Below are 14,790 nucleotides of genomic sequence, written 5' to 3'. Positions count from 1 at the left end.
TTTTTATGGATTTAATCTCCACTAATAGACAGAAGAATCTGGTAATAATTTAGTAATTTCAGAGTTACTCTAAATTTTCCCTTGACACAGACACACTTGTAAAAATACTCCTTTCCTCTGAGAAGCTGGCAGCTCCTGACTAGTTCTACAGCACAAGTAGTCCTGCCGCATCTGAGGTGACGATGGGTGTGTCTCTACCACGTTAAACCACGTGGTACAGCAGGATTCGCGTAGAGGAGAAAGTTAAGGGGATCCTCCCTCATATCAGCGGGGGGGGAGAGTTGGAGCGACGAGCCCAGTGCGCCAGGTTCTGATGCGCTGTCCGCGTGAGAAGACGCGCTCTCGCCCTCCACGCGCGTGAGGAAAGCAAGGAGCCGCACTAAACCCGCGCGCGCAGCCCCGCCGTCCTGCCCCGCTCACCTGAAGCGGCGCACACGGACGCAGGTAGGGCGCACGAGCAGAGGCGGAAGACGAGCAGGGCCGACGCGTCCCGAGCCTTTCACCTTCTCGTGCCGCCGCCAGGTGTTTCTGAGCCACATGCCGTTTTGGAATGACATCGGAGCGAACATGTCGGAGCAGGGCAAGAAGCTGCTTCTGATCGGGGCGGATATTCTCTGTGTGTTCGTAGGTGAGTCTCACGCTTCTCACTCTCGTCGCCGCCGTATGGGTGATAATGTATAGGGGCCAGTGGCGCAAAACTCCAGAATAATAATTAAATTACACTTGTTGTTGCCCAACCCTCCCACTCACACGCACGATTTACTGCCCGTGTCGCATATAGTGCGATTTGCACAATGGCCTGTTGCAAAAGACCCACGGTGGATACAATGAATGTACAGTGCACCGTGAGGCCAATTAAACAATTAGACGAGCCGTCATTGCGCCGCGTTGCCGGAACAGGCCATTCTTTCCCAACACCCGCTGAGATTTCACTGGTGACTTATGTTTACGTGCCAGCGGAACCCAGGTTGAGTTTGTTGTGAGTCCATACACGGATGAATAATGTCCATGCTGTGGACGGATCCGCGTTTTCCTTCCTGCACCTTTTGGCCCCGTTCTTCTGCTTTTTTTGCGCAGCGTCAGGGAGGAAGCGCAAAGTTCACCGGCGGTGAATCTGTGCGTGTGATAGAGAAAATCCTGTTTTGGAAGCAGCGGATCAGGCGTCTGCTCTGCTCAGCGTGGCCTCTGTAGCAGAGCGAAGACAAAAGCAGCTTGTCGCGACTTGCTCGGCCTCTTTCACGATGCCATGAGCCCATTTGCAGACCTGACACCTTCCAGACGCCCATGTTGGCACAGGAGCGTCGATCCGCTTATTATTTTTTTGTAAGAGGTCCGAGGTGTGAAAACCCGGCTCAACTGGAGTTCCTCCTGCAGCGAGATCCCAGTAAAACCAACATCTGCCTCCATGAACGCAATGATAATGGCCGTCCTACTTTCTAAGCCGCTCTACGCTGTCGAGGATTCCGTCGTCAGGGCCCGTTTCTGTACACGAGGATTTAATTCTCCAAGCTCTCCGTCCACATCAAAGGCTGCGGTTTTGAAATCAAACACGTGGCATCGCTGGTTGCGGTGATTAACGACTGGATGGGTCTGTGCCTAACGTTGGTGGTGTGAACAAGCGTGAAAGTAATTCACACGCCATTAAAACTGAAACTATTGTTTACATCTAGTCTTTATTTGCAGATGTGTGTATTTGCTGCATTCGTTTTATTTATTGATGATGGATTTAACTGCTTCCTTTTACTGGGTCGTTCTTTTGTCTTCTGTATCTGGATGCTGGAAAACGAATCGATCAGATTTTGTTTAATGATGTAAACACAGAGTCCGGGAGCTTTTATATTCAGGGGGAGCGCTGATCCAGTAGGAATGTGCTGAATGTCCCGATTGTAACTGATCTGTGGATCTGCCCCGTGTTCCATTTCTCCCTCTTCCTCTCTGCAGCCAAACCTCCATCCTGCCATTATTATACACCGAGACCTGGCACCGATCAGCAGATACACGCAGTTAGAAAGTGCACATCACACACACACACACACACACACACACACAGGTTAGGCCTGAGTTCAGATCATAGTTTGGCTTGAGCCTGTCCTGCTGCCTATTAACACGCTCATTTAGCTTCTTTCCTCCTTGTGTGTTTTTTTTTTTTTTCTGCTGCTGAAGTTCGGCCACGTTTTTCCAGATGCCTCCTGGTCGGCTGATAGGTGCCGCTCCACATGTGACGTGTAATTATGGTTGTGATGACATCTCGTGTAACGCCCACTGAATGCCGTGATAAGACCTGACCCTGTGCATTCCAGCAGGAAGTGGTTTATTGGCTAGAAATAACACATTTTGTCATGTTATATACAAAACGCGATGGCATTTTTTTTTTCAAGCATTGTCAGTATTGTTTAGAAAAACCTTCTGCTTCCTGTTATTTAGGCCACGGACCTTCACAAAGGCCCTCAGACGGAGCCGCGCGCTCTCAGATGTGACACAGCTGTTTGTCTTGGTCTCAGCGCCGGTCCCTCGGCAGGAGTGGAGCCGTTCGTCGCTCCTCTTATCAGCTGCACAGAGGTCACTGACACGATTGCGCTTTAATTACCGGTACAATTTATGACCGATCGTCCCCTTTGTTCCTGTTTTAATGCTCTATGTGCAAGGAAGCGTGTTCTGGTTCTGGGGGAGCAGATACGTTCACATTCTTTAAACAATAACGTTTTTGCTTTGAGTCATAAAACTAATGTCTGGTCATGGACATGCTGTAACATGCAGCTTGTGTGTTGCGTTTGACACACTTCTGGATAAAATGGGATGTTGGTGTTAACCATGTGTGAGACAGTGGCTGTTTTTGTAAACCAGTGCAAAATATAGGAGACAAAAATAAAAAAGCAACACCAGTTGTTTAGGTGTCAGTTGTTTGAATTTAATGAGGGGTTCAATCACATTCAGTTTTTTAATTTAACATTTGATGAGGGTGAAATAACTTTTTTTTTTTTGCGCTTTTATTGGGAATTAAATCAACCCAATCATCCAACGGCCGTTAATTATTTAGGCTTTAACAGTTACAGCTGCTGTTGTCTCAACACTTTGAAACCAGCACATCTCAGTGCGCCACAGCGCAAGTGGTTGACTTCAGCTCATTTCTGCACGAAAGTAAAAGAGAGACGCCGCTGCCTGTAAAACCCACCACACACGCCATGAGCGATTTTCAGAAGACACTTTCACTTCACTACACAGTCTGTAGGTTTAAAGTCACTGTATGAGGCTCACGCTCTACTTCACTGGAGATTTGTTTTATGTAGTTTCTGTCTATGACAAGTGCTACATCCACTCATTTTACTGCAGCACAGGTTTAACTACTGCTGTTTTGAAGCCATATTGTGGAGCCGGGGGGGCTTTTTTCCGAGCAGTAATGTCTGTGACCGCGTAGCGTCACAGGCGACGGCTTGTTACCCACAGTGAGGAGAAGGTGAGATGCTCTCAGGACCACAGAAAACAAGAAGCTGCAGCTTCAATCTGAAAACCCTTAAAGTGCAGTGAATGACAGGTTTGGACACTTGGTTGAATTAGACAGTAATGGTACCTAATAAAGTGGCCAGTGAGTGAGATTACTAGAAATATTCTTTACAAAAGTTCCAAACATGACAAATATGATAAAGAATATGTAAAATGTTGAGTATTGATCAAACCTAATTTATTAACAAAAGAAATTATTCTAGTGGGACACTGCAGTGCACTCAACAATTAATGCTATGAAACGCTAGTGCTAACTAATTAAAATGGTCCTTTTGGAGACATAAAAGTAGACAATGCATTCCAGAGCAAACACTGTTTAGGACTGTGAGGCTGAAGCCTTCCAAGGTTTTGCTACAGCGACGCAGCGGATGCAACCAGAAAGAGGTTTTTAACGCGAGGACTTTCCCAGGAAAAAGTCAACAAGAAGTGATGCACTTTCCTTGGCTCGACAATGCTCCTGGAAACGCACAAATACTGATACGCCACAAGAAAGCAACTCGGAGTCGACGGAGCCGATGGGGCTCAAATGTTCCGATAAGACACAAAGGAAGTGTCATGCTGGAGTTTTGAGCAGCTCGGTGCGACGTGGACCAGCGGTCGCGAACCCCTGTCTGTCCACAAAACCGACCGCAAACCTCGCAGTCGTCTGCTGCGCTTTCACACGCAGGCGCCAAACAAATGTTCACATTATGGTGTCTGAGTAATTCTTTTCTCGAGAAAGACAGCGACAGTGACCCAGCTTCTTCTCGAGAGCAGAATAACAGGAACACTTCCACTTCCCGGGAGGTCAGAGGTCAACAGGAAGCGGTGCTGTCCAAGGTTCCACCATGTTTATCTCAAGTGGAATCGGGCCTGAACTGTCTTCAGAAGCTATTGTGAAAGTGTAAATCTATACTTGGCCCATCTTCCTTTTTTTTTTCTTTTTTTTTTTTTCTCCTCTCAGCAGCAACACTGTATGTGCAGGTTCTGCTGGAACAATCCATGGATTAAATGTAAAGTCAACAGAAGATTCACATCTAAAACACTTTCTCCAGCAATGATAGTACGAACTCAAATCCACAAATGTATCTAAGAAATTTATTTTTGTAGTAAACCGTCAAAGTAGTGATGATGAGGACAGTTTAGCGTTTGCTTTCACTGATTAGATCAATTTAAGAGCTAAGGAAACATGCTGGGTGGGACAAGTGGGGAAGGAAGTAGGTAATAAGGAAGGAATAAAGGAAAGGGTTAAGGACGAGGAAGTGTTAGCAATGAAATATATTCCCATCAAACTGCCATTATTCATATTCAACATTTCCCACCAATAAAGTGTGATCATATTATTTTGGCCTTTTCCTTTGTTTTCCTGAGCCTTTAGGGGGATTTACGTGCTGCGCTATTATTGGCCTGTGACATTTAGGTCTGTTGTTGTTTCATGACTGAACCAGGCTTTGGCTCCTCGTCCAGATCAACCGTAATCATCTAATCTAATGCTTAATGTGAACTCATGGCTTAAGACCAGTATTTAGCAGATACCTTTAGCAGCAAATGCAGCTTTGAGCCTTTGTGGAACAAATGCATCAACGTGGGGGATGAACCCTTGCACGCCCCCAGCTTGAGGTCGCCCCCGCGGCAAAGCATAATAAACATAGCAGGCCCTCTGTAATAATAGAGCGGATAAAAACAGGCGAGAGCCGGCCGTGGGCTCTGCTCCCAGAACCTTTTGGACCGCGGTTGCTGCGGAGAGAGATCAACTTCCTGGCCAGTGCTGTCGCTAGATAAGCTTAGCTTTGTGTGTTTTGATGCCCCACGCTCTCGTATCCGCCCCGACCGTGTGGAGCCGCCAGAGACTCCGCTTATCTAAATATCATCCCACGCGGACGGGCGTCGCATCAAGGAGGCGCTGGGATCACGCTCGGCCACGTGGAATAACGATCTGAGATGTGAGCAGCAGATTGCGTTCGTCCTCGGAATGGAGGCTAATGAGGAAGCTGCCTGTCATCGTTACCAGTAGCTACTTACAGTACAAAAGGGGACATGTTCTGGTTTAGAGCCTAGTCTAACACCATCCCTGTGCCTGTGAGGCTGCAACTTGCAAATAAAAGCACTGTTCAGCATCCCCTGCACCGTATTTATCGTTTATGAGCAGCTTGACTCATGTTTAAGTTATTCTTCATTTTCACATTCCAATGGAACGAACTACAATGACTTCATCCAGATGTGTTTGGAGTCAGATATCATTAAGCTTCTGCTTTTGTGTCTCTGAGCTCTGTTGTTGAACGCATCCTCACTGTCAAAGTAAAACTAGGGCAAATAAGGAGCACTCATGGCTACGTGCTCACACGGGACCGACTGAGCCGGCGTCCGTGACCTCGCGCTCCCGATCCACCACATCCATACACGCGCACGTGAGCTCACGCGGGAATTACCCTGTCACAATCACCTGCCACATGTTTTACTCTGCCCGCATGTATCCTCATGTGGTTTCACTTAGTCCCGCGTGTCGGAGCGACGGTCACGCACTCGGGAGGAAGGAAACGATCTGTTAGCGCCGGGTCGGCAGTAAATATACAGGACCAGCTTAGGAAAACATCCACTTCTCTGACTTATGAGCTTCAGCAGCCTCTTGTAAACAGGATAGAGTGCAGAAGCCTTTGACATCACACTATTGTCCTGCTCAGATTTAGAATTTCGTGTTGTACAGTATCTACAAAATAAAAGTTGTTTTTATTACGTATCTATTTAAAATAACTCCTGGGTTTCCGGGTCTGAGTGTGTCCTCCCAGTCTTCGGCTCCCAGGCCCCTCCGCTGTTTAAACATCGCCCCAGTGCTAAAGGTCGCGGCGGTCTCGTCCTCCGCGTTCCCGTGGTGACGGGCCACTTCCTCTGTGAGGAGTAAATGGGACGTGCAGGGGTGAAGCCGCTGTCACTGAGCTCCGCCGATGACAAGTTAATTCACTTGGCCGAGTCGGGCCAGTAGATCCATCCATCAGTGTGTTCTCAGCTGTTTCCTGAGCTGCGCTTTGTGCGCGCTGCGGTGCCTGGCTGCTCGCTGGGCGGATCCTCGGCCCCTCGGCCCCTCACTACCACAACAACAGAAACCTGGGTGCACCAGTTATGCTTTTCTCATTGGATTTGTGACCCGGCCCTCTGTTCTCTCGCCAGCCGCCCTGCCGTCGGCCATCCTGACGCTGATGTTCAGCCCCTACCAGCGGGGAATCGACTGCGACGACAAGAGCATCAGCTACCCGTACAGGAAGGACACCATCTCCCACGGCACCATGGCTGCAGTCACCATCATCTGCTCCATTGTCATTGTGAGTCGCCGTCTCACGCGTTGATAGAAGCCGAAGTCCGGGTCCTCATCTCGCCTCTCGGCCCAACAGATCACCACGGGGGAGGCCTACCTGGTGCACACCAAGCGGCTCCACTCCAACTCCCAGTTCAACCAGTACCTGTCGGCCCTCTACAAGGTGGTGGGCACCTTCATGTTCGGCGGCGCCGTCAGTCAGTCGCTCACCGACTTGGCCAAGTTCACCATAGGGCGCCCTCGTCCCAACTTCCTATCGGTGTGCGCGCCGGTCAGTTGCCACGGTTACCTGCTGCAGATCAACTGCACCGGTAGCCCTCGCAACGTGACCGAGTCCAGGTGGGTGCGCCTCACTCTCCCCCTCCCTCATGTCGGCCCAGGTTTGGTCTGCAGCCCTTTTGGTGCCGTGGCTGATTCCATGACTGTTCTCCCCAGGTTATCGTTCTACTCCGGCCACTCGTCCTTCGGGATGTACTGCATGCTCTTCCTGTCGGTGAGTGCGCCATTGTGATTTGCCTGAAATGTGAGTTGAGCAAAAACGCCCGTGAGCGGGGCCTTCAACACCATTGTTGAAAGGCCGCGCGCCGCACAATGGCCGGAAGACGACAAAAGTGTGTCTGAAGCGCTGCAGTCTCTGCGTCATTCCCTGCTTCGGGCATCAGTTTTCATTCAAATCAATTCTCATGGTAGTTTTATATGATTCATGAGGACACAATGGAAGTATAATAGGAAAATCTCAGTGGCGTAAATGGAAAATCTCACTTGACTGATGGGTTGTTGTGCGTTCAGCTGTACGTCCAGGCCAGGATGCAGGGGAAGTGGACGCGGCTGGTGCGACCGACCATCCAGTTCTTCCTGGTGTCTTTCTCCCTGTACGTGGCCTACACGCGGGTCTCTGACTTCAAACACCACTGGAGCGACGTGCTGGTGGGACTGCTGCAGGGAGCGCTCATAGCCGTGCTCATCGTGAGTGCCTCTACTCAAGTGTCCGATTGTCCGAATGTAATAGATCATCTGCTTGAGTTCCATTCTGACCACTATTACTTTGATCCCAGTTAGGAATCTGAGCAAAGTCCCGCCCCTCAGCCTTTAATTCAAAATAAATGTCTTTAAAGCGGAAAGTAGGTCAGTAGGTTGTTTCATGGCAAAGAGCTTGGTTTTGACACATGATGATCCCAGCAGTCCATCACGTGTTTAACCAAACCCCCACAGTGAACTTTCAGTGTCAGTGACACCCTGTCCTGTGTTGTCTCAGGTCAAATACGTGTCGGATTTCTTTAAGCAGCGACCTTCACCCTGCACGCAACCGGACACGCCGGAGACGGAGCATCTGGAGCGCAAACCCAGCCCACAGCCGCCGGAGTCGCAGCACGGGAACCACTACAACTACACTGGGACTGTATGAATGAATGTCTGAGAGCAGGTCCATCGCCACAAGGATGAGACTTATGAAAAAACAAAACAAAAATGTGCGCTGTAAACACTCGATTGAAAAACCAGACCAGACCTGCTCAACATGGAGATGACTTGCTATAAAAAAACCTGTTGGCGTGTGTGTGTATGTGTGTGTGTGTGTGTATGTGTGTATGTGTGTGGGCGTGTGTGTGTTGCAAAAGTATCTGCATGAGTAAGAGTGATTTGATTTTTTTGTTTTTTTTTTATATAACACTGTGCAATTTTTATGTACATTTTACCATATTTCCTGCAGATTTTATCCTGAATGTTGAATCATAAAGTTATACTTTAGCGCTCTGTGAGGTTTTGAACGGCAACCAAAGACTTTTTGGACAAAAACGTGGAGACTGAATGTGCTTTTTTTTTTTTCTTACTTTGTTGCAGTCAAATGTCGTTGTACCAACACTGGAGCTCGATCACGCCTGGTGTCCCTGACACTTACAGTATCATTTCTCTCTGCAGATTTCTTTTTTACAAGGTGTGTACCTGAAACAGACTGTTTTAACTCTCATATACATAAATGATGTATAGTCCTAACATTTTATTTCATTTATAAATTTATAACAGCATCTAATAAACTGTAGCTTTTAAGAATGTATCACTACCACTGTAGTGTATGTATCAAAACAACTGAGATTATGGTAAAACTAGGAACAATGGTTTCGCATTATTCCTAATTATTTCCTGTTGATTTTAAAAGGACATTTTGTAGATGTGTTTATAACCTTGCTCACAACTGGAACTGAGATTCCTCAGGTCCAGGCTAAACACTTTGGCTCTAACCTGCAGCAGACCTGCACATCCTGTGCTCATGTATGTTCTTCGGCCCATTTGCTTCCAGCATGCTTATTATCCAGGAACTGGTGTGTTTTATTTTGTTGCCTTTGTGCTCTTCTTTACTCTGTATTGTTGCAGAACACAGGGCTGGATGCTGACGTAGGGCTCGTGTCTGGACATGCTGCTGACAGTTATGGGATTCCTCAGTGTCAGAACATGAGCTGTACGCACGCTAAACCCTTTTTTAAAGTTCTTACATGAGGCTGAGCTGAGAAAGAGCTCTGTGATCGTCTGTTGTTTGTCAGCGCGTCCACCAGATTTAGATAAGATAACATTTTAGCCATTATTAGACAACTTCAAAATAATACTTAGGGTTATGCGCTGAGAGCCACTACATTTGCCTGCATTCCAAGCGAAGACATTCATTTATGTCCTAGTAAAGTACTGAGACATGTTTCATGCAGATGAATGAGTCGATTATTGAGCATTTTTACCAGCTTCAAAAGCTACATTTCATGACTCTGAACTGAGTCAATTTGTCTTTTACTGTTGCCTTTTTTGTACCAGCAGAAGACACAATGACGACTCTCACTCACGTCTTTTATTTGTAAGGCACCAGAGAAGCTTCCTTACTGCTAAAAGTTCGTTACTGCCTATTTAAAGAATGCGAGAGAGAGAGAGAGAGAGAGAGAGAAAAACAAACAAAAACAGGCAAGACAATGTGGTTTACAACATTGTGCCTCTCAACTGTAGGCCGGTAATGCACACGTACAACATTAAAGTCTTCCATGATACACACGTTAAAAAGCAGCTTTGAAACATACAAAAATGCTTTAAAAATATGTATATTGATATATTCATTATGTATACAAATTGGCCCTTCACACCAAAAACACACACACCATTCATAGTTTGCTAAAGGCGGGTTTCTACATAGACCGACGTCAGTATAGAGAGTGCTCCCACTCAGTATAATGAAGTCGAATCCTCAGGGTGGGAAACTCTTCAGCACAGGTCGCGACAAACTTAAGTTTTACATTTAGCCAAAGCGTCCTAGAACAAAATGGGCTCTAATCTCAGATGTGCTCAGTCAAAGCTCTCCCAGCGCCAACACACTGAGCCATCAGGTGCCTATGTGTCAGTCCTGGTAGCATGGAGAGAGGACTGCTGCCCTCTGCTGCATCCCGTGAACCATTAGCCGTGTGCTCGCTCCACGTCATCATAACCCACGCTATTTACACAGTATTATAGCATCGTCTTTACAGTTGGAACAAACATAAAACACATTTCAACAATTCGACTGGATATTTAAGCTACAAAATAAAACGTGTTTCCAACAACACCAGTAGTAGTTGTATTGTTTTGTCAGGTTAAGGTCTTGGAGCTGTTTCACAGCTGGTCCATCATCATCATGATCAAACCAAAGCCCAGAGCCAAACTACACACTAATTAGCTGAGTTCCTGCAAAACGAAATCTCACATTACATTAGTCTAAGGTGTTAGACTCATGAAATAGCATCATCATTCTTTTACCAATGGTCTACTGTCTTTTGGTCATTATTGGGCCCTGTTCATGCTGCAATAGTGACACGATCCAAGATGTGGGGCTAATTATATCTACAGACAGCGGCAACGTCGCCACTAGCTGCCATCTCACTGGAATTAGCTGCCAGAGACGTCTGTGAAATACTTAAACTGTGTGTAAATGGAAAGCAATTTCCTACTTCTTTCTTAGCGTCACCACTTCACTGTTGCTTTATACTGTAAAGGTGAAGTCAGTTAAACAAATGTTGTAACGATCTACATTACTAAAGGTTTTTGCTTAATAGCACTTAGCAATAATAGTCTTGAACTCAAACCAGATTTTCATTTTTTTCCCTGTTGTGCTAGGATGGAATGTGAAAAGTCAAACAAACAATGTTTCTTGAATTTAAACACGATTGCAATCCAGATAAGTAGACAGCATGTAGCACAGAGCTGGGGCATTGTTCTGTTTGTACCAAATTATCATTTGCACAACTCGAGTAACTGACGGGATTCTACCCAGAAATGGCTGAAACACAGAAAAGGCAGAATCACTTGTTACAAACTAAAAAACAATGAAGACAAAAAAGGCTTGTAAAGTTTAGATCCTGTTCAAATGTAAGACTTTAGGAGCAGAGAGAAAGGGAGGGTGGGGAAAACATCTGGTTGGGGGTGAGGTAACCAGCTAGAGTAATGAGAGGGCGTTTAAAGAGTGTCAGACAGCAGGTGAGTGGGGCTTATAAATGTTTTAGTGCACCTGAAAAGTGAGACGTCCCTTTAAAACATCCCATTTTACATCAGACAAGATATAAATTTGGCTCCCACGTACATCAATAAACAGTATCCAATGTGTTTTCCATTCTGGAAAAAAGTTCATAATTTAATGTTATCGGTGTTCAGTAAAACAATTGGACGGACTAAAGATGATTAAAAAAAAATACATTGGAAATTAATCTTTTACACAACAGAAAGTAAAAAAATTAACCTGTGACAGACAGACCCACATAAGGGAGGCTGCTGTTACAGTAGTATTTCTCCTCGGCTCAACAGTGGCTTACATTTAATAAAAAACATTTAAAGTCTACAAGCCTGAACTTTGTCTATTACCTCTAAATGTTAAGAACACTTTTTCTCACTCTGCCAATCAGCGGTTTCATTCTGTGCTCATCCAAAACCCCCTTGCTCATCATCATGATCATCCCTGCAGAAGGCAGACAGACCCATCTCAGTCTCCGGTTACATTAACAGGTTTCCCCTCCAAACCACCTCGCTGTATCTGCACTAGTCTGACTTGTCCCCATCCTCCCCTCTGGGCGCTCTCTCAGCGGCGTCTCGGGCCTTGTCGTCCTTCACCACTTGCGCCTGGCCGTGGGAGTAGTTGGCCATGATGGAGGAGAGGGAGAGCAGGCCGGAGCTGGAGGAGACGGCGGGCAGGCTGGGAGGAGTGAGGCCCAGGGGCAGAGGGGCCACAGGCAGGGCCAGGCCCTGAAGCTGGGACAGGTGTTGTACTTGGAGTTGTTGCTGCAATCGGAGATGGTAAAGATGTGAGTACAGGTTATGGGATTTATTTTAGCGCTGTAGTTCCAGAGTAAGGTGATCTAACCCAGCAGCATTATGCTCACGGTTAGAGACGCTCACCCGTATAATGGAGTTCATGTCAGGAAGCGTGACCTGCTTGGCGCTCTCTATGGCACCCATGACCTGCTGCTGATGCTAAAACGCAGAGACATCAGCATCAGCCTGTAAAAGTGAGAACTCAAATAGAGAGATGATAGTGCTTTGTGTCGTTACCTCCTTTGACAGGTAAGGCAGCACCTGAGCACAGATCCCATTCAGTCTCTTTACTATTTCAGCCTACGAGGAAAGACGTGAATGGAAAAAAGGTCAGCGAAAATAATACCAAGATGTGGGATACTTAAGATAGTGAGATAGAAAAGAGATGGTGATCACCTGTTTGTGCATTTCAATGTTAAGTCCATATGACATTTCATAGTACTATAAGTACAAAGACAGGGAGAGAAGGAACATGATACATATGTTTTCTGCATTTATTTACCTCAAAGTGCTGATAACTAATTCTTTGGTTCTTTACTGGGACCTGATTCAAAAGCAGACGTACCATGATATAATGGCGCTGCATCTCGGACTTCTCAGATGCCAGTTTATCACACTCCAACTTCAAACTGTTAGAGACAACATACAGAGCAGTCGTGCACAGATTGAACCGAAATGTTCAAGTGAAAACCTGAAGCATTTAGAGCAAGAATAGAAACAAGCATCACTGAGGTCTTTTAGTTTCTGTGTCAGTCATTGCATACCTGTGATACTGCGCTTGAAGGAACTGAAACTCATCCTTGATGCGGTCGCAGGAGTCAGAAGTGGTGAACTTGAGAGCTTGACTGGACTGAGAGGACGACTGGGTCACAACAATATAATCAGTTTATGCACATGAAGTACCCCCACAATGATCCCGGCTGCCTCTAAACCAGCCAACGAACAACCAAAACCAAAAATATGAAACCGTACCAAAGGGGAGACATCGAGACTTTTCAACCAGAGCTACAAAACTCTGCGTTCAGTAAAAAAAAAGTGACAACCCTTTTAAATGCTGTTATGCTTCAGTTGTGTTTACAAAGGCAGCTTTAGCCTGAAACCAAAGGCGTCACACTTGTTGCCCCGTCTTTACAGATCTCCAGTACAGAAAGAGGAACATACGGGTCACATACTGTATTAAAATTAATCAACAAAAATAATCAGCGGCTTCGGAAATGTCTCACACTGAACAGGACTATTTGGCATCGTCCGAAGCGGACCCGGCTACCGAGAGCACACAAGCCATACCGTGTGTACGGTCTGTAGGTTTTTAACACCTACTTGACATGTGGCCTGGGACTGACATGGCAGTCGAATGACACCACTGTGGCAAATGCTTGCAGTGGTCCCTGCATTATTGGCATTTCTTATTTTACCTATGTTTCTGCAGGACTTCACTTCTTGCTCTGGGTCCTATTTGCTGTATTTACTTTGTCTTAAACGTGTAATTTAACAGTGCCATTTCCAACAATATGTTCAGATGCTGTTTTTTTCCAACACTCTCAAGTTCGCCATGGTTTTAAATATACAGTTTATAACTGATTAGGACCCAAACTGATTCGTTTCAATGCATCTTATTTCCAATTTCCAGCTGGATAGTGTTTCTTGGTGCCATTATTATTCAGCACAGTTCGTCTGGTATTTGTAGGTCAGGGCTTTTTGGACTGTATTCGAAGTTATTGGAGCCCTTAAAGGCCTTCATTTAAGATGGTGAAGGTTAGTAGGAAATGTGAAGCAGAATGATGACCTTCCTGACAGGAATGATGACCTTAAAGAAGCTGATCCGATGCCGGAGCTGCTGTAATGGACAGCATCAGGTTGTTCAGGTGCCGAACACGGGCGGTGAGCGAGGCTGAACGGAGCTACAGCGGAATAACGCGCTCACCTGCTCCCACAGACTCAACCATCCACTCGCATTAGCTGTGTGTAGTGACGCTAGCTAACAACACGCCGTGTTAGCGGCTAAATGCGTGCGAATTAGCCACAAACTAGTAAGCTACGCGCACGGGGCCTTTCGTACGGCGACGCATTTCGTCCGCCGCAGCAAAGCGACCGTCGCGAGGACCGTCGCGGTGACCGTCGCGGTGAGACGGGCTGACGGATACCTGCAGCTGTCGCCGTGCTAACTAGCGTTAGCGTTAGCTCCGCTCTCGCCTCGCTCCTGCTCCAACTGGGACAAGTTGAACTAACGTTAGCAACTTACCGAGTGCCTGGATTGGGGAAACATCATGTCAGCAGCGCGTTTCTCCCTCGCTCCGTTCGAATTACGAGGCTAAGCTGGCTAGGCTAACAGGTCCCCAGATGTTATTCAACGATCGGAGACGCCGTTCGCACTTTGTACTGTGTCATCGTTTAGAGTAACGCTAGCGAACGTCAAAACGGCGGAACGAACAGGAGCGGCGCGGTGCGGTGCGGCGCGGCGCGGCGGAAAACGCTAAGCACGATGAAAAAAACCAAAGCGGGGGAGCAAACTTTGCTTTAATATTGTTATATTCTTACAAGAAGACGAATATAAATCATATAGATGTTTACGTCTGTTTGATTTATCCTATTTATATGTGAATCAATCAAAATCACACCTAAATGTTTTTTGCTAAAACAAAAGTGCCGACTATTTTCTTAAAAAAAAATCTCTGTTGAAAAGACGAAAA

The 14,790-nt window shown here is 46.4% G+C and overlaps 2 protein-coding genes across 3 annotated transcripts; one reads left to right on the top strand and one right to left on the bottom strand.

Moving 5' to 3' along the window:
- Window positions 1–257: 257 nt before the first annotated feature.
- plpp2a (phospholipid phosphatase 2a) lies at window positions 258–8,843 on the top strand. The gene is made up of 6 exons (XM_029139902.3): window positions 258–628; window positions 6,646–6,797; window positions 6,867–7,129; window positions 7,226–7,283; window positions 7,580–7,756; window positions 8,046–8,843. The coding sequence occupies exons 1-6, from the start codon at window positions 538–540 to the stop codon at window positions 8,193–8,195; spliced, it is 891 nt and encodes a 296-aa protein (XP_028995735.1). The 5' UTR covers window positions 258–537; the 3' UTR covers window positions 8,196–8,843.
- Window positions 8,844–9,608: 765 nt separating this feature from the next.
- LOC114848964 (TLE family member 5-like) lies at window positions 9,609–14,553 on the bottom strand. 2 transcript variants are annotated; one of them, XM_029139903.3, is made up of 7 exons: window positions 14,343–14,553; window positions 12,865–12,962; window positions 12,666–12,729; window positions 12,497–12,541; window positions 12,338–12,400; window positions 12,185–12,259; window positions 9,609–12,067 (listed from the first exon to the last, which is right to left on the bottom strand). In XM_029139903.3, exons 1-7 carry the CDS (start codon window positions 14,367–14,369, stop codon window positions 11,828–11,830), a joined length of 612 nt encoding a protein of 203 aa, XP_028995736.1. In that variant the 5' UTR covers window positions 14,370–14,553; the 3' UTR covers window positions 9,609–11,827. The 2 variants fall into 2 exon arrangements, with proteins under 2 accessions (XP_028995736.1, XP_028995737.1); XM_029139904.3 differs by having other exon boundaries at window positions 12,865–12,950.
- Between the last annotated feature and the right edge of the window lie 237 nt (window positions 14,554–14,790).

The sequence above is a fragment of the Betta splendens genome, chromosome 22, assembly GCF_900634795.4.
Source record: "Betta splendens chromosome 22, fBetSpl5.4, whole genome shotgun sequence".
NCBI lineage: Eukaryota > Metazoa > Chordata > Actinopteri > Anabantiformes > Osphronemidae > Betta > Betta splendens.
The sequence above is the reverse complement of the archived record's forward strand: the minus strand, read 5'-3'. Positions and strand labels throughout refer to the sequence as shown.